The sequence below is a fragment of the Helianthus annuus genome, chromosome 10 (genome assembly GCF_002127325.2).
Source record: "Helianthus annuus cultivar XRQ/B chromosome 10, HanXRQr2.0-SUNRISE, whole genome shotgun sequence".
NCBI classification, from domain to species: domain Eukaryota; kingdom Viridiplantae; phylum Streptophyta; class Magnoliopsida; order Asterales; family Asteraceae; genus Helianthus; species Helianthus annuus.
In genome coordinates this window covers 8,906,261-8,926,382 of record NC_035442.2, presented here as the reverse complement: position 1 = coordinate 8,926,382, position 20,122 = coordinate 8,906,261, and the positions used below count along the sequence as shown (strand labels likewise).

The 20,122-nt window shown below is 42.3% G+C and overlaps 1 protein-coding gene across 1 annotated transcript; it reads left to right on the top strand.

Annotated features, from left to right (window-relative positions):
* Window positions 1-19,073: 19,073 nt before the first annotated feature.
* LOC110880531 lies at window positions 19,074-19,712 on the top strand. Its single transcript, XM_022129042.1, has one exon. It carries the CDS (start codon window positions 19,074-19,076, stop codon window positions 19,710-19,712), a length of 639 nt encoding a protein of 212 aa, XP_021984734.1.
* Window positions 19,713-20,122: the final 410 nt, after the last annotated feature.

The following is a 20,122-nucleotide window of genomic DNA, read 5'->3' as shown; positions in this document are numbered from 1 at the left end:
GTTGTTTATATACTGAAGTGGTCGACGAAATCCAGTCCTCGATGAACACCCCTCGACGAACATGGATAAACACGACGAAAACTCAATGTCTTCGACGAAATCCCTGGATTTCGTCACATAGTGTCTTCGTCACTTGTTGATTTCGTCACATGTGGTTTGGGCCATGTGAAGGTTTCGGCCCAAGTGTAATGGCCCAATGAAGTTTGATTGGCCCAATGGAAGTATCATCCCAATATGCATGCACGTATGTGTTGGCAGTTTCTATAGAAACTTTCATTTAGTCAAGGAAGGTTCATGACATCATCATGATGATGTCATGATGATGTGTCAGCGGGAATCGGTCCGCGGCTCTCCGTGCTTCGCGTGTCAAACTCTGGGGCGCACGACGGAGGAATGTTGTGACGTCGACTTAAGCCGAACCTAACCGGGTCGAACCGAACCGAGTCGCGTCCACATAATATGTATCAACAATATTAATCACCAACCTTTCAGTGTTAAACAAGTTGACGCTAACCTGTGTGTTGCGGCTGGACGTTGATCGATTAGCCAATAACACTCAATGTTTTCAAATTTCAAAAAGGAAATAGTGATAAACCTTCTTAATTTCTAAATCATTATATAAACATATTCACTAAAGAACAAATTTACATCTAAAAAATATAGTTACCCTGAGAAGGCTTAACTCGCTGCTCTCTGAAGCTATGACCCCGAGGTTGTCTGATGTCTCTCCATGCTCCTCAAGTTCAAGGAAAATGAGGCATGCGAGAAGTTTCTGTTAGACCACACTACCTGGGGTCCTTGGTTCTCTTCCCCGGGTAGTTGGAATGGTCAATCATTTTCTTTCGAAAGATTAGCTTGGGTCAGAGTCCAGGGAGTCCCACTCCACTTGGCTGAAAATGGAGTTTTTGATAATATTATCAGCTAATATGTGAAAATTGTGCATGGTTCTCAGATCTCGGCAGAGGATGGAAATCTCTCAGTCAGTTGAATCAGTGTGCTGGTTGCGGACGACGATATGATACACGAATATGTTGCCTTGAGATGGAAAGATAAGATTTTTATGGTTTGGCTGGAGGAAGAGATCAGTGACTGGGTTTTGGATTTCCTGGGTGATGTCGTGTTACCGGAGGTGGGTCATGAATCAACGGAGAAGATTCCGATTAACGTTGAGGTCCGTATGGACGAAGATGAGCCGACAGTGGCAGGGAAAGATGTCGGTAATCATGCTAACATTATGAATGATATTAAGGTTAATATTAATGATGCTATGTATTCCCAGATTGGGGACTCGGGAAATGATGCGCCGCAAGACTCTAATGGTGGGGCCCAAGACAATAACGGTAACAATAACTTGTGTGGGGACACGATTTTTTTCTTTGAGGATGACAACAATTGCTCTAGGCCCAAGAAGAGACACACCGGGTTAAGGCCCAGGATGTCTAATAATAATATTCCAGGAGCCCATAAACGAAATTCAGAGGACATGCCCAACTGGGTTTTGCATTGCCTGGGTGATGTCGTGTTACCGGAGGTGGGTAATGAATCAGCGGAGAAGATTCTGGTTAATTTTGAGGTCCGGATGGACGAAGATGAACCGACAGTGGCGGGAAAAGATGTCGGTAATCATGCTAACGTCATGAATGATATTAAGGTTAATATTAATGATACTGTGACAACCTGAGATTTCAAGGTCTTTCCTATACACGTCACTTGCTTCACAATCCTGTTTTTACAGATTGTTGTACGTGGTGTCGTGGGTAGTTAGTTGAATGATAAATGTTAATGTGTAATGCTTGGTTGTTAAATGTGAAATGTTAAATGAAGTTTATTTAATGTTCTTCGCCATAAGTCTTACTCGACGAAGAATGAGTTCTTCGCCACCTTTAGTCTCGACGAAGAATGGGTTCTTCGCCGAGCATGTCCTTCGTCGAGAAGGGGCTTCGGCCCAAGTTGTTCGAGGCCCAGAATGGGCTGCTGTTATTTTATTGCATCACTCTTCAAAAACTGCAAAACGTAAACATCAAACCCTAAACATACTGGACGGTTGTTTCCAATAGTTCGAAGTCTCTGTGTCTAGATCAAACCAATCTAATCAATATCACGATTAGTCTTCCCCTGGTATTAGTGTGTTATGCTTCTGATGATTGTTTTGTTATATACTTGATTAGGGTTTCAACAATGATATTGTATTCTAGAACTTTCATGTTGAGGGCTTGAGAGTTTGTATATATATTCTTACTAGTGATGGGGTTTGATGGTTCTGATGCATGAACTCATGATAAACTGATATGTTGATTGTGTGCGGTCATAGGATGATAGGATCTGTTATGTTTGAGAACCGTTATGGATTATTTAGTATGGTTCGTATAATGATTGAGCCCTGTTATGTTTTGGATGATTATTCACGAGTAGATTACACAGTCATGATGTAGAAGTGTCATTTGATCTGATTGGGGAAACTGTCAAATTGTTAACAATAATTATGGCTGAAAATCTAGAAAATCAACTAACTGTTAAGGGCAGCGACAAAAGACACCCCGACGAAGAATACGGTTTGACGAAGAACATGGTTCTTCATTGTTGACTGGATGTTGACGAAACACTAGGGTCTTTCGTCAAATATATCCTCGACGAAGGATAGTTCTCCGCTGAGAGGGTCTTTCGCCATAATGGTGCACCACGAAGTATGCTTCTTCGTGGAAGATGTTACATGTGAACAAATAAACAGAACAGTTTATGTAGTGTATATGTGTATGATGATGAATGTATGAGGATGAGTATATGCTATGTGTTATGTGATAATCTTTGAGATGAATGCAAACTGTGAAACTACGTGACTTAAACGATTATGAAACTGACTTCACTTGGTAACCACGGTAGGGTTGGTTGGCTAACTAGAACGAGTAACTTATTATACCGAGCAAATCTAAGGTGAGTTCACTGCTCTTTTTCAAGCATGCGTCCCGGGGAGGGACATCGGGTAAATGTTCCGGGGAGGAATATTGGGTAATGGGTTTGACTGGAATGTTAAACTCGGGAGGTTGGTTAATACACTCATATCTATCATTTAAATCCCATGATATACCGAATAGGTTGCTGGGGAGGCAACGAGGTTATTAATTGATAGCGCTATTAGGTTTGGCACCCTCACACTGTACCAGGGAGGACGGTCGTGAACTAATTACCTTAACCACTTGACCAATGTTTGATAGAGCATTGGGGGAAGGGCAAATAATCTGGAGCCATCTGCGGTAATTGAGTTATTAACAACATCGAATCTCTGAAACGTTTTAAGCTCATATCTAGTAACTAAACGTGTTAACAAACTTTGAACTCACCAGCGTCGTCTGACACACTTGTCTGCATGCTTGCAGGTCGTTAGATTCATGGTTGGAACTTGCTATCTGGGAGTGCTGGAGTGGTGGAGTGGTCATGGGTCGTAGCTCTTGGATACATGTTCATTGGTTATGCACATTTATTTTGGAAACACTTGAATAACTATTTATGTTATGCTTCCGCTGAACGTATTTGCTTTAAGTTGTGTTTTGGAATTACTTTATGAAATAAATGGAAACTTTTACTTAATACTATGTTGTGGTTCAATGTGATTGAGGGCTGGATCCTGGTACGTCACACGTCCCGCGGTGTTTCTGCATGTGGTATTTTGGGGTGTGACAGATACTGTGTATTCCCAGATTGGGGACTCGGGAAATGATGCGCCACAAAACTCTAAGGGTGGGGCCCAATACAATAACGGTAAAAATAACTTGTGTGGGGATAATGTTTTTTTCTTTGAGGATAATAACAATTGCTCTGGGCCCAAGAAGATACACACCAGGTTAATGCCCAGGATGTCTAATAATAATATTCCAGGAGCCCACAAACCAAATTCAGAGGACATGCACAAAAAAAGGTCAAGAGTGTTGGTATGAGCTAAATAAGATTCAACGAATGAAAGACTTGAAAGTTGTTATTCAATTGAAAAGTGCATACAGATCCAAACGAGGACAGAGAATAAATAGAAGAAAAGCAAACGGTAACAAATAACTAGCATAAGACTCGGACTCCAAGCTAACAAATAGCCAACGGCTTTATTTTGAAAACAAAGACTCAACTGATCCATCTTGTGCCTGAAATACTCAAACTTGTCTCTGGACACTGCCTTTGTCAACACATCTGCCACTTGATCTTCGGTATTACAAAACTTCAAGCTAATTTCCTTCTGAGCAATCTTGTCACGGGTAAAATGATACTTTAACTCAATATGTTTAGATCGGCCATGCATCACAGGATTCTTGGACAACTGAATTGCAGATTGACTATCACACCATATGACCGTAGCTTCTTCTTGAGTGAAACTGAGATCATTGAGAATTCTTCTAAGCCAAATAGCTTGACATGCAGCATCAGTTGAAGATATGTACTCAGCTTCAGTACTAGAGAGTGCAACTGTGTGTTGCTTCTTTGAACTCCAAGTAATAGCACAATTGCCAAGAACAAACACATTTGCAGAGATGCTCTTCCTATCATCATTACTCCCAGCCCAATCACTGTCACTATATCCATGCAACTCAATCTTGTTACTTTTTTCATACCACAAACCATACTTCATTGTTCCAGCAAGATACCGAAGAACTCTTTTAGCAGCACCATAGTGATTCTTTGAAGGTTCATGCATAAACCTGGACAACATATTCACAGCAAAGGCAACATCTGGCCTTGAGTGAGTTAAATACATTAAACCCCCTATGAGGCTTCTGTACACTGTTGCATCCACTTTCTCAGCACCATCTTCACATTTAAACTTCTCATTAGAATTCATTGGAGTCTCTTCAGCCTTGCATCCCAACATTCTATTCTTTCTTAATAGATCCTCCACATATTTTTCTTGACACACGAATACACCAGACTTGAATTGTGAGACTTCAAGCCCAAGAAAGAATTTGAGAGTTCCCATATCAGTCATTTCAAACTCCTTCATCATGCCATATTTGAATTCATTGGTCAGACTCTTACTTGATCCTGCATAAATGATATCATCCACATAAAGACACACAAACATCACTTCTCTAACTTTAGTTTTCTTCACATAGAGTGTTGGCTCACTGTAGCTCCTTATGAACACATGACTTGTGAAATAGCTATCTATTCGAGCATACCAGGCTCTAGGAGCCTGTTTAAGCCCATACAGAGCCTTTAGAAGCTTATACACCTTGTTCTCTTCACCTTCAATCTTAAACCCTTCACGCTGCTCCACATATATTTCTTCTTCAAGATCACCATTTATGAAAGCTGACTTAACATCAAGCTGATAAATAACCCAACCCATATGAGCAGATGTGGCTAGAACTGTTCTAATAGTCTCAAACCTTGCCACTGGAGCAAAGTTTTCTTCAAAATCAATATCCTTTTTCTGAGAATATCCCTTTGCCACTAAACGAGCCTTGTACTTGAGGATTTCACCACTTGGACCAAGCTTAGTCTTGAACAACCATTTCAAGCCAACCACATTTTTATCTCTGGGCAGATCTACCAGTTGCCAAGTATTGTTTTTCTTTATAGCGTTTAGTTCATCAATCATAGCTTGTTTCCACTGACCATAAGTGACTGCTTCTTGGTAAGTCGTTGGATCAGATACATTCCGTGCAATTTGACAAGCTTCATAATCTTGCATGGGAATGGTAGTTTCATAGACTTTATTTAGCTCTCTAAACTTCAGTGGAGGTGTACTAGTGCTGGAACTTGGGGCTGATGATTGAGTAGAACTTGACCCTCCCTTGTTATGGGGAGTGTTATGATCTACATGAGACTCACTTGTTGCTTGAGTGTCATTAATTGCTTCAGTTGCAAGAGCTTGAGAACTTGAGGATTCATCTGAAGATGAGTCAATGAATGGATCAAACATGCTCAGGTCCCACATATAACTATTCTTCTCATTCTTTTCTTGTTTCCAATCCCAAACAGCAAATTCATCACATCTCACATCTTTCTTTCTTCTTGTCAAGAACTGTTTTGTAACTGGGTTGTATAATCTATATGCTTTGGTTTGTGGTGAATCACCAAGAAGGATACACTTATCAGACTTTGCATCAACAATTTTCTTCCTCAGTTGTGTTGGCGTTAACCCATACACAACACTTCCAAATACTCTTAAATCTTCAACATCTGGTTTCTCACCTGACCAGGCATGCAAAGGAGTCTTATTCTGAACTGCTTTTGTGGGAGCAACATTGAGAATATGAACAGCAGTTGATACAGCTTCAGCCCAAAAATAACCAGGCATGCCTTTAGCTTGAAGCATGCATTGTGCCATTTCAACTGCTGTTCTATTTTTCCTTTCACAAACACCATTTTGCTCAGAGGCGTATGGGGCAGTTAGTTGCCTTTTATACCATGTTGTTCACAGAAAGAGTTAAACTCTCGTGAACAATACTCCCCACCCCTATCAGATCTCAAAATCTTAATGTAGTGTTCACTTTGTTTTTCAACAAGTGCCTTAAAAATCTTAAATTTTGAGAAAACTTCTTATTTGTTTTTAATAAAATATACCCAGCACATTCGAGACAAGTCATCAATGAATAATAAGTACCTACTTCCACCAAGACTGGCAATAGGCATAGGTCCACACACATCTGTGTGAATGATCTCAAGCACTTTGGATGCTCTCTTTGTACTCAACTGAAATGATTGTTTCTGTTGCTTGCCTAAGATACAACCTTCACATAGGCTGATAGTTTTTATGAGGGGCATTCCAGTCACCATTTTCTTGTTATACAGCTGTTGTAGACTTTCAATATGATAGTGCCCATATCTATGATGCCACAGCTTTGTGTCTTCATGTATTCGAGGATTGGAAGTAGCAGTCTTAACTTTAGACACATCCAAGGGAAACATATTGTTGGCAGCTATGTTAACCTTCATCAACTCAAAACTAGATTCTTTATGAACAATAGAATATGCCCCTACATCAAAGATTAAGGCATATCCCTTCCTCATAAGTTGCCCGACACTTAGAAGATTGTACTCCAGATTTGGAGCATAATAAACATCCTCCAATAGAGTACATGATCCATCACTCATTCTTACTTTTACTGTTCCTCTCCCTTCAACAGCAAGTTGTTGTCTATCACCCATTTTAACTGATAACTTGAATGCTTTATTTATTGACACAAAGCTTTCTAATACCCCTATCATATGATTGAACATCCAGAGTCTATAAACCATACTTTTGTATTAGCTTGAGTACTCACATTGCTTGATGTCATGAACAAATGAAGAACTTCTTCAAAGTTATCCTCCTCATCTTCCATGTTAACAGCTGCAGCATTCTGTCACACCCCCAAATTACCACCTAGGGAGTGTCCCTGTTAGGCGTGTGACGACTAGCAATGAGCCACCAATTACATTGAATCACAAGTTTGAAATAAAGTTTCATCATTTAATAATACTAACATCCCAAACATAAGTTGTTCAAAAACCATAAGTTCAGCGGAAGCGTTAATGTATCATACTGTAAATACCATCCAAACAACCTCAATAAATAAATGTCTGATAACTAAGTTCATTAATGTGACCATGACCACTCTCGCCCTCCAGCCAGCAAGTTCCTGTGTTCCCAGTACCTAAGGACCTGCGAGCATGTAACACACGTATCAGACAAAGCTGGCGAGTTCACAGTTTTAGAAAACGTTTATTACCCATTGTATGTAAAACAGTTCAATAACCAATGCAAGTAATATTGTTAATATCTCATTTCCGAACAATGACGGCTCCTGAAATACACGACTGCCCTTCCCACGTACTCCTATCTAGTACTGGGCCAGACTGGGTCATTAGTTCACCTCCGTCCTCTACAGGAGCGGTGTGAGGGTGCCAAACCTAAGTAGCGCTACTAACTAATACCCGATGAGGGACTTACAAAAGATGATAGGTGAGATCATTAACCAATATACTCGTTTTTACCCAAAGCCTTATCCCCCATGGAATACCCACTGACTGTCCCCAACCACTGGGACGCATGCTCGAATGTAGTGAACTCACCTTGGGTTTGCTCGGTAAGACCAGTTACTTGATCACACTTAGTTAGTTTAAGCCTATGATGTTCACATGTAAACAATAATCAGTTTGCATCCAAGTTGATCACGTTGTCACGCACACAAAAACTACCATAAGGCATATACAATGTATTATAGGTTCCTTTACTACACGTCAGTTACCTATTTAAACACCATCATATTCACCGTTACTATACACATTCATAATGGGCTCGACTTCGGGTTACGACCCAACATGTATTATGCGACAGCCACCGCCTACAAGTGTTCGGTCCAAGTGCTAGTGTATATGAATAACCCACCGAATCCTCCAAATGCATTGAACCCAACCCGAAAATGACTAGCTACTCCCCCCACCCCACGGCCCAACTCTATAATAGTAGCCCAGTAGTTTCATATATATATTAGACTTACTATGTAGCTATACAAAAGAAAGCATGTGGGGACCCCACATATCATGAGCGCCGCCCACCAAGATGATCACATGATCAGATCATCATCGTCACTTTATATATATATTTCATTTTATATTCATGTCTTTGATAACTACCACCACATGATGTGGGTTTTGAGGTCCAATTAAAAGAAAGGGTTGTGAGGTCCAATTAAAAGAAAGGGTTTGACTATACTGATAATATGATCCGATTTCCCCACATGTTTGATTTTATTAAACATATATTACATCATAACCAACATTGTCAGTCATGTGACTTCCTGGTGGGGTCGACTTGAGGGACCATAGAGTCTAGGGCTGCACATGTATACAATTATCTATCAACTATCACTATTCGGTTTATTAAATTAATCACATCACATATCCATGCCATCAACATCATAATAAGCAGATTGACAATAAGCAGATTAATTCATGCGATCACTAGCACCACAACTAGGTTGCACATCATATTTATTCATGCGGCTAAGGTCATACAAACAAAAGAAGACGCAGTTATTAATACAAATCAATCATGAGAAATCACTAACCCAACAGACTTGATCTAATAATGTAATGCCTCGAGGAGGGGGGGGGGTCTCCTGTTTCCGTATGCAGTATTGATGGGGGTAGGGTTTGTTTAGGGTTTGAGATAGTGATTAACATATAAGTCTAATACGTGACCCTTGTATTTATAGAAAAGGAACCGGCTTATGCATTGATATAAGGGGGGGCTGGCCCACAGTACAATTCAGTTAAAATAAAGTGGCCCAACATAACTACTCGATAGGTATCGGCCCAGATAGGTATACATTTGTGTAAGTTTGTTAAGTTGAGTATATTTGCTATGGAATCCATTAACCGGCCCTACTTGTATAAAAGCTGGCCCACGCGTTTAAATAACACTGTCCACTAATCGACCTACCAGGCGTTAATTGGACTTGTGCGGATTTGGGCCTACTGTAACATGTAACTAAGAACGTTTCACGTGCCTAAGACGAATAATGCACAATGAAATGCACAATGAAAGAAAACAAAAAGGGTCTTAGAACTGTTAAGGTAACCGACACTAACCTGCAAGGTTCGGGTTGTCACATCATCCCCAACTTGAAAGGAATTTCGTCCCGAAATTCGGCAAGCAAACACGAAGGAATGAAGTGAGAATTCAAGATTGTTGAGGATTTTGCTCAGGTGTAACATCATCCCCAACTTGAAGGGGAATCTCGCCCCGAGATTCACCAGTTTTGCTTGACTCTGCTTTGTCTTCGGGAAAGAGATGAGGGTACTTTAGTTTCATCTGATCCTCGCGCTCCCACGTGAATTCCGGTCCACGCCTTGAGTTCCAACGAACTCTAACGATGGGAATACGGCTGTGTTTACGCACTTTGACCTCACGGTCCATAATCTCGATGGGTTCTTCTACAAACTGCAGCTTGTCATCGATCTTTAACTCTTGAAAAGGTACCGTTAATGGGTCGTCAGCATAACACTTCTTCAACTGCGACACATGGAATACATCGTGAACATTACCTAGCTCTGTAGGTAACTCCAACCTATAAGCCACCTTACCGATACGCTCCAGAACCTTAAACGGCCCAACATAACGTGGATTCAGCTTGCCACGTTTCCCAAAGCGCACAACCCCTTTCCACGGTGAGACTTTCAACATAACTCGGTCATTCACTTCAAATACTACCTCCTTGGCACGTTTGTCTGCATAGGCTTTCTGACGATCACGAGCAGCTGCCATACGTTCTCTGATTTTCACGATTTTCTCTGAAGTTTCGAGTACTATCTCAGGACCTGTGATCTGACTATCACCCACTTCAGCCCAGCAAAGAGGTGAACGACACTTCCTCCCGTACAGTGCCTCAAATGGTGCCGCCTTGATACTGGTGTGGTAGCTGTTATTGTAGGAAAACTCGACCAACGGCAAATGCTTCTCCCACCCCTTTCCAAAATCAATAACGCATGCCCGTAACATATCCTCTAGCGTCTGAATGGTGCGTTCACTCTGACCATCCGTTTGTGGGTGATAGGCCGTGCTCATATCGAGACGCGAGCCGAACGACTTATGCATAGCCTGCCATAACTCCGAAGTAAAACGGGGATCTCGATCAGAAATAATAGAAGTCGGCACTCCGTGCCTAGAAACCACCTCTTTAAGGTACACTGCTGCGAGTTGCGAATACTTATCTGTCTCCTTGATTGCTAAGAAGTGTGCTGACTTTGTGAGACGGTCGACAATCACCCATATAGTATCGTTCCCAGCCTGCGTTCTCGGTAACCCCGTAACAAAATCCATAGCGATCTGTTCCCATTTCCACATGGGTATCTCCGGTTGCTGAAGTAGACCCGAAGGTTTCTGGTACTCTGCTTTGACCCTAGCGCAAGTCAAGCACTTACTCACGTATGTTGCGATAAGAGCTTTCATATTCGGCCACCAATACAAAACCTTGAGGTCCTGATACATCTTATCGGACCCTGGGTGAATAGAATATCGCGACTTGTGTGCTTCGTCCATCACAAGCTCTCGAAGATCACCAAATAAAGGAACCCATATCCGATCCATGAAGTAGTAAATACCGTCAGACCGTTGCTCGAACTTCTTCTTGTGTAGACCTCGTAATCCTTCGGCCTCGATATTTTCTTCCTTTAATGCCTCAATCTGAGCTGAACGGATCCGAGCAGGTAGATCAGAGTGAATAGTAAGCTGTAGGGCACGAATACGCTTCGGTTTTGGTTCCTTGCGGCTAAGAGCATCCGCTACAACGTTAGCTTTACCCGGGTGATACTTGATGGCACACTCGTAATCATTGAACAACTCTACCCAGCGACGCTGACGCATATTCAATTCTCTCTGGTCGAAGATATGCTGAAGGCTCTTGTGATCAGTATAGATGGTGCATTTCGTGCCGTAGAGATAATGCCTCCAAATCTTCAGTGCAAAGACCACTGCTCCTAGCTCCAAGTCATGTGTCGTGTAGTTTTTCTCGTGTACCTTCAACTGACGAGAAGCATAAGCTATCACCTTCTCGCGTTGCATTAACACGTAGCCGAGACCCTGAATCGAAGCGTCACAATAAACCACAAAATCTTCGGTACCCTCCGGTAGGGATAGAATTGGCGCGCTGCATAATTTTTGTTTCAAAAGCTGGAATGCATCCTCCTGTTTCGTCCCCCAAGAGTAAACTACCTTCTTCTGTGTTAATGAAGTGAGTGGCTGAGCAATCTTCGAGAAGTTCTGAATAAAACGATGATAGTACCCTGCTAGACCGAGAAATTGCCGCACCTCCGAAGGATTCTTTGGTGCCGCCCAATTTCTGATGGCGTCGATCTTGGCAGGATCCACATGTATGCCCAGCTCATTAACTATATGCCCCAGAAAATGCACCTCCCGTATCCAAAAATCACACTTCGAAAATTTTGCGTACAGTTGCTCCCTCCTCAGGAGTTCTAAGATGAGGCGCAGATGCCGCTCATGATCTTCCTTGCTCTTGGAATAAATCAGAATGTCGTCAATAAAAACGATAACAAAGTCATCAAGGTATGGCTTGCACACGCGGTTCATGAGATCCATGAAGACCGCTGGTGCGTTGGTCAACCCGAATGGCATAACCAAGAACTCGTAGTGGCCATATCGCGTCCGAAACGCTGTTTTGGGAACGTCTTCTTCTCTAACTCGTACTTGATGATATCCCGACCTTAAGTCGATTTTCGAATAGAAACTTGACCCTTGCAGCTGGTCAAACAGGTCGTCAATACGAGGCAGAGGATAACGGTTTTTAACCGTCACCTTGTTGAGCTCGCGATAATCTACACACATCCGGAAAGACCCATCCTTCTTCTTTACAAATAGCACTGGGGCTCCCCAAGGGGAAGAGCTAGGTCGGATGAAACCCCTATCCAACAGCTCTTGGAGTTGGTTTGACAATTCCTGTAACTCCCCTGGCGCAAGACGATAAGGAGCACGAGCAACTGGGGCTGCCGCTGGGGCGAGGTCTATCTGGAATTCCACTTGACGATGTGGAGGTAGACCAGGGAGTTCCTCAGGAAATACGTCAGGATATTCACGAACAACTGGAAGATCTTCAATCTTCCTTTCATCTGACCGTGAATCTGTGACAAGAGCAAAAATTGCGGAATAACCCTTACGCAGATACTTCTGAGCCTTCATTGCTGACACAATGCTGACCGGGGTTCCACTGCGATGGCCCTGAACTGATAAAAATTCTCCACTAGGAAGGGGAACACGTATGATCTTCTCCTTACAGAGAATCTCCGCTTGATACTTGGACAACCAGTCCATTCCAACGATCACGTCGAAGCTTCCAAGAGTAATAGGTATTAAGTCGATGTCGAATACTTGACCCAGAAGATCGATTTTACACCCCAATAAAACGTGCGTAGCTTCAAAATTTTTACCATTTGCGATTTCTACTATGTGTTTCATTACGAGAAGTGTAGGACTTAACCCTAACTGAGAACTGAACCCCAAAGACACGTAACTCCAGTCGGCACCAGAATCAAATAAAATAGAAGCAATAACACCATTCACTGAAAACGTACCAGTAACCACGTTGCCGTCGTTCCGCGCTTCACCAGCTCCCAACACAAACCCGCGCCCACGCGCGACATTACCCCCGTTGTTGTTCCCGTTACTACCCCCTGTGTTCTGCTTCAGCTGAGGGCAGTCTCGCTTGAAGTGCCCCTCAGCCCCACACTGAAAACACCCCTTCTGAGCACCCTGGTTCTGCTGAGTCTGTTGTCTACCCGACTGCTGTGACGACTGCTGCTGAGCTGGAAAAGTGGCCCTACAATCCCTAGACATATGCCCTGGTCGATTGCATCGATGACAAACACGAGCACACTGTCCCTTGTGATGATAGTTACACTTGCTGCACAAGGGTAGCTTCCCTGCGTATGATCCCTGCCCTGATTTGTTACTCGAGTTCTGATTCACTGAGGCTGTCTGACTGGAACTGCGGGTGCTGCCAGTATCCGTCTTCTTCTGAGGCTGTGCAGAGTTGGACCCCTTGTCTGTATCGTTCCACTTACGTTTGCTATCAGCAGCAGAAGCAGTGGAAGTAGTGGCAGCTGTGGTAGTGCTAGAAATACGAGGTGGCAATGAGTCGCTCTCCACCTCCTGGTCAACGATTTTATGTGCCAACCTAACAATCTGGGTTAGGTTATTGAGGTTCGCTGCTGTAACTAAACCCTTCACCCGTGGAGGTAACCCCTTAATAAACAACTCGATTCTTCGTGGCATGGGTCGGGACAAGTTCGGACACAAATCAGCTAACTCATACGACCGCTTCACATACGCCTCGATTTCAGACCCCACCATTGTCAGATGATAGTACTCATTCTCTAACTTCGCTATTTCATCTCGAGGGCAGTATTCCTCTCTCATCAGTTCTTTAAAATCATCCCACGTAGTGGCGTTCGCCGCCTCAATACCTAGCAGTTGGACCTGAGCATTCCACCAGGTCAAGGCACCATCCTGAAGCGTGCCTGCTGCAAACTTTACTCTATCCCCAACTGGGCAGTTACATATCGCAAACACTGACTCCGCCTTTTCGAACCAGCGTATAAGTCCCACAGCCCCTTCAGTGCCACTGAAGGTCTGTGGCTTGCAATCCATGAAAGTTTTAAAAGTGCAGACCGGTGGGTGAGGCTGGTTTTGTGGCGCCGGCTGACCTATTAACGAGGGAAAATACACCAACAAGTAAGACTCAAGTTTACGTTTCAAAGGAAAGGTATGTTTGGTATATGTCATACCAGCCTGATAAGCTGCCAAGGCTGCAGCCACCTGGGCGTTGAGTAATGCTTCTAGCTCAGCTTGGGTCATATGAATTTCGCCACGCCCACCACCGCGGCCTCCATTACGTCCACCACGACGACCTCCACCACGTCCGTTCATGATTCTACAAATATGGGAAGAAGGAACGATTTAACAGACCATTTCAAGCAGATGTCAAGTATTGCTATAGTATTCACAGTTTTCGAGGTTCTAATACAAGATTGACTAACAACGTGGGATTCCTTTTCACACTAGTCGAGATTTACTGGGACTCACATGCACCCCATGTTGTTATTATGTGTGCACCCATAATAATAACCTGATTTGCATGCTTATCTCAGTTCCTCCCTACTCCTGTTAAAAAGGTTTCCCCAAATTCATGCAGTACGACCGACGACATCACAACATAGAGCATGTAAGTTCAAGTAGAGTCTCATTCTTAAAACACGTAGTATAAACAGATAGCATAGTAATTCGTATTTGCAATATCAAGTGTGCGTTCGAGTGTGATACTAATCATAAGTATGTACTAACTATGCTATGTAATAGTAAACAAGAGACGAACCTTGCTGCCTGGAGCTGAGTGTCATGGTCAATGTCGTATCAGTTCAGTTATAGTCTGGTTTTATAAATCATTTTTAAAACCAAATTCACTATAACCAGTGGCTCTGATACCAAACTGTCACACCCCCAAATTACCACCTAGGGAGTGTCCCTGTTAGGCGTGTGACGACTAGCAATGAGCCACCAATTACATTGAATCACAAGTTTGAAATAAAGTTTCATCATTTAATAATACTAAGATCCCAAACATAAGTTGTTCAAAAACCATAAGTTCAGCGGAAGCGTTAATGTATCATACTGTAAATACCATCCAAACAACCTCAATAAATAAATGTCTGATAACTAAGTTCATTAATGTGACCATGACCACTCTCGCCCTCCAGCCAGCAAGTTCCTGTGTTCCCAGTACCTAAGGACCTGCGAGCATGTAACACACGTATCAGACAAAGCTGGCGAGTTCACAGTTTTAGAAAACGTTTATTACCCATTGTATGTAAAACAGTTCAATAACCAATGCAAGTAATATTGTTAATATCTCATTTCCGAACAATGACGGCTCCTGAAATACACGACTGCCCTTCCCACGTACTCCTATCTAGTACTGGGCCAGACTGGGTCATTAGTTCACCTCCGTCCTCTACAGGAGCGGTGTGAGGGTGCCAAACCTAAGTAGCGCTACTAACTAATACCCGATGAGGGACTTACAAAAGATGATAGGTGAGATCATTAACCAATATACTCGTTTTTACCCAAAGCCTTATCCCCCATGGAATACCCACTGACTGTCCCCAACCACTGGGACGCATGCTCGAATGTAGTGAACTCACCTTGGGTTTGCTCGGTAAGACCAGTTACTTGATCACACTTAGTTAGTTTAAGCCTATGATGTTCACATGTAAACAATAATCAGTTTGCATCCAAGTTGATCACGTTGTCACGCACACAAAAACTACCATAAGGCATATACAATGTATTATAGGTTCCTTTACTACACGTCAGTTACCTATTTAAACACCATCATATTCACCGTTACTATACACATTCATAATGGGCTCGACTTCGGGTTACGACCCAACATGTATTATGCGACAGCCACCGCCTACAAGTGTTCGGTCCAAGTGCTAGTGTATATGAATAACCCACCGAATCCTCCAAATGCATTGAACCCAACCCGAAAATGACTAGCTACTCCCCCCACCCCACGGCCCAACTCTATAATAGTAGCCCAGTAGTTTCATATATATATTAGACTTACTATGTAGCTATACAAAAGAAAGCATGTGGGGACCCCACATATCATGAGCGCCGCCCACCAAGATGATCACATGATCAGATCATCATCGTCACTTTATATATATATTTCATTTTATATTCATGTCTTTGATAACTACCACCACATGATGTGGGTTTTGAGGTCCAATTAAAAGAAAGGGTTGTGAGGTCCAATTAAAAGAAAGGGTTTGACTATACTGATAATATGATCCGATTTCCCCACATGTTTGATTTTATTAAACATATATTACATCATAACCAACATTGTCAGTCATGTGACTTCCTGGTGGGGTCGACTTGAGGGACCATAGAGTCTAGGGCTGCACATGTATACAATTATCTATCAACTATCACTATTCGGTTTATTAAATTAATCACATCACATATCCATGCCATCAACATCATAATAAGCAGATTGACAATAAGCAGATTAATTCATGCGATCACTAGCACCACAACTAGGTTGCACATCATATTTATTCATGCGGCTAAGGTCATACAAACAAAAGAAGACGCAGTTATTAATACAAATCAATCATGAGAAATCACTAACCCAACAGACTTGATCTAATAATGTAATGCCTCGAGGAGGGGGGGGGTCTCCTGTTTCCGTATGCAGTATTGATGGGGGTAGGGTTTGTTTAGGGTTTGAGATAGTGATTAACATATAAGTCTAATACGTGACCCTTGTATTTATAGAAAAGGAACCGGCTTATGCATTGATATAAGGGGGGGCTGGCCCACAGTACAATTCAGTTAAAATAAACTGGCCCAACATAACTACTCGATAGGTATCGGCCCAGATAGGTATACATTTGTGTAAGTTTGTTAAGTTGAGTATATTTGCTATGGAATCCATTAACCGGCCCTACTTGTATAAAAGCTGGCCCACGCGTTTAAATAACACTGTCCACTAATCGACCTACCAGGCGTTAATTGGACTTGTGCGGATTTGGGCCTACTGTAACATGTAACTAAGAACGTTTCACGTGCCTAAGACGAATAATGCACAATGAAATGCACAATGAAAGAAAACAAAAAGGGTCTTAGAACTGTTAAGGTAACCGACACTAACCTGCAAGGTTCGGGTTGTCACACATTCACTTGTGCATCATCATTATACCAACAATCCCTCTTCACATGGCCATATCGATTGCGTTGATAACACTGTGGACCTCTGTTTCTATCATTTGAACGTCCTCTACCTCTTCCTCTAAAAGAACCACGGCCTCTTCCTCTTCCATATTTACTTGTTTCTCCTCCTAACCGCTTGGATGGTTGAAACACTTGAAGGGCTTGTTCATCAGTTCTTTCACTTGTCTTTTCTCCACATCTGCAATTTAATCTCTCTTCTTGTGATTGCAGGGACCCCATCAACTTAACTGGGCTTAGAGACGTGAGATCATAGGCAACTTCAATTGAAGGAACCACAAAGTCAAACTTGGAAGTCAGACTTCTGAGGATCTTCTCTACAATCTTCTAATCTGGTACTTCCTCTCCAAAGGCTCGCTGCTGACTCACAATAGCCATCACACGCGAGAAATAATCACCTACAGCTTCACTTTCTTTCATTGTGAGATTTTCAAACTCACGGCGCAGACCTTGCAATTTCACAGATTGGACTTGACTATCTCCCTGAAATTCTAGACGAAGAATTTCCCAGGCTTCTTGGGATGTTTCTGCAGAGGCTATTCCAGAGAACAAATTATCATGAACTCCTTGTTGGATCACTGCCATAGCTCTTGCATCATCTTTAGTCTCCTTCCGAGATCGTTCAACATCATCATATTCTGTCATCCCAAGATTCACTAAGTGCCACAGATCTCTTGACTTCAGGATCGTTCTCATCCTCACACTCCATTGCGCATACCCCTCTCCTTTAAACACAGGAATAGCAGAGAGAGCAGTGTTGGTAGCGTTCGTTGCATCAGCCATGAGGAATTGATTGGATTGTTGAGCTTGCTAGCTCTGATACCACGTGTTGGTATGAGCTAAATAAGATTCAACGAATGAAAGACTTGAAAGTTGTTATTCAATTGAAAAGTGCATACAGATCCAAACGAGTACAGAGAATAAATAGAAGAAAAACAAACGGTAACAAATAACTATCATAAGACTCGGACTCCAAGCTAACAAATAGCCAACGGCTTTATTTTGAAAACAAAGACTCAACTGATCCAACGTAAAACTCGGTCTGCATGCAATCACGTGGAGACTATGAATTATCCAATAATACCCTCCCTTAATTCACAAAGAGCTTATAGGGATCATAACTTCGATCTAAACATACAATTGGAAACGAACAATATTGGGACCTTCTTGGAGGAGACGGAACTAGAAGAGGGGAAATCCAGGACGTCGAAGCCGAGACGCAACAACAATCAGAACTTTTCGATTTGAACAACAGAGCCTGCCAAATTGACTATGAAGAGAGACGGGAGCCGGAAGTTAGCGATGGTGAAAGAGTCAGCGACTCTTTTGATGAGACAGAGGAGAACGAGGTGGAAGCTACCTTGAACATGGGCGTATAGTGGAGCTCAATTGAACAATCATGGTAATCTTATAAGAGACACAATCAGAAGGGAATGTAATAATGGGGGTGAAGTATGAATATCTTATCTCTCAACATAAGGGGTATCAACGATGGGGAAAAGAATCTTGGGTGTAAGAGGTAAGGAGGAAACACAACATTAGTCTTATTGCTCTCTAGGAGACAAAGCAAGACTATGTCAGAAGTCAATATATGTCTAAATTCCCGGGTCATAGATATTTCGCTATGGCCTTCGCTGGTTCTGTGGGTTTAGATTAGTCTTGGGGGCGACCAGGGGGTTTAGTATGGCTTTGGGATCCTATAATTCTGTAGGTTGATAGTGTGATAAAAAATCGATTCTTCTTAATTAGCAGAAGATCCTTGGTGGGAAGTGGTGAATTGATCAATTTACTTAATATGTATCCCCCTCAAGGCACGGTAGCGAAGAGGCAACTGTGGAATGACATATCGAACAACCTGGTTTCTATAGCTGAGTTCTGGGTTATGGAAGCTTTGTCTTGTTTGATAGATAAAGCTCGGGAAGTAGGGGCGATCAAGGGTATCCAAACGCCTAACAACGGGCCGTTTGTTTCGCACCTCTTGTATGTGAAAGATGCCATGGTTGTGGGGGAGTGGTCGAAAGAAGAGGTGGTTAATGTCGTTAGAATTCTTCAATGTTTTCTTATGTGTTCGGGCCTCAAAATCAATATCGATAAATTGAACCTTTATGGTATTGGAGTGGGGATGGAGGAGATCAGGGAGATGGCAAACCAGGTGGGGTGTAAACCGGATTACCCTCCGTTCAAATATCTTGGGTTGATGGTAGGTGCCAACATGAACCAAATCAATAATTGGCAACCGGTTTATGATATCTTCCGAAGTCGTCTTGCGATGTGGAAATCTCACCTTTTATCTATTGGAGGTAGGGTTGTTATCATCAATCAGTGTTGGAAAGCTTGCCTACTTACTGCTTCTCATCGTATAAAGCTCCTAAAAGGTTATTTTGGATTTGGATTCTTTGATAAAAAAAAAGTTCTTGTGGGGAGGTTCCAATGAAGAGAAGAAGATGCATTAGGTGGCTTGGGATCTGGTTTCGTGCCACAAAAAATAAGGGGGTCTTGGTTTAAGCAAGCTTAAGGAGGTAAACGTATGCGTATTATCAAAATGGTGGTGGCGATATAAAATGGAAAAGGATAATCTGTGGTGACGAATTATTGATGCCTTACATTTTAGTAGGGTGAGGTGGGAGTGCATTCCGTATAAAAAAACTCTCAGTAGTGGCGTTTGGAGTAACATTGCAAAGGTTTTTTATTTATACCTTGATCGATCAGGCTCACTTATTAAACTGTTTAAAAGGAATCGTTGGAAATGGTATGGAAGTGGCATTTTGTCTCGATCCTTGATCATTAACGAACCGCTTAGGCAAAAATTCCCAAGTCTTTTCAAGCTCAAAACGGCCAAAAAAA

What these genes read in the sequence shown, in the direction of transcription:
- LOC110880531 (XM_022129042.1), top strand. Translation starts at nt 19,074, where the DNA reads ATGTATCCCCCTCAAGGCACGGTAGCGAAGAGGCAACTGTGGAATGAC.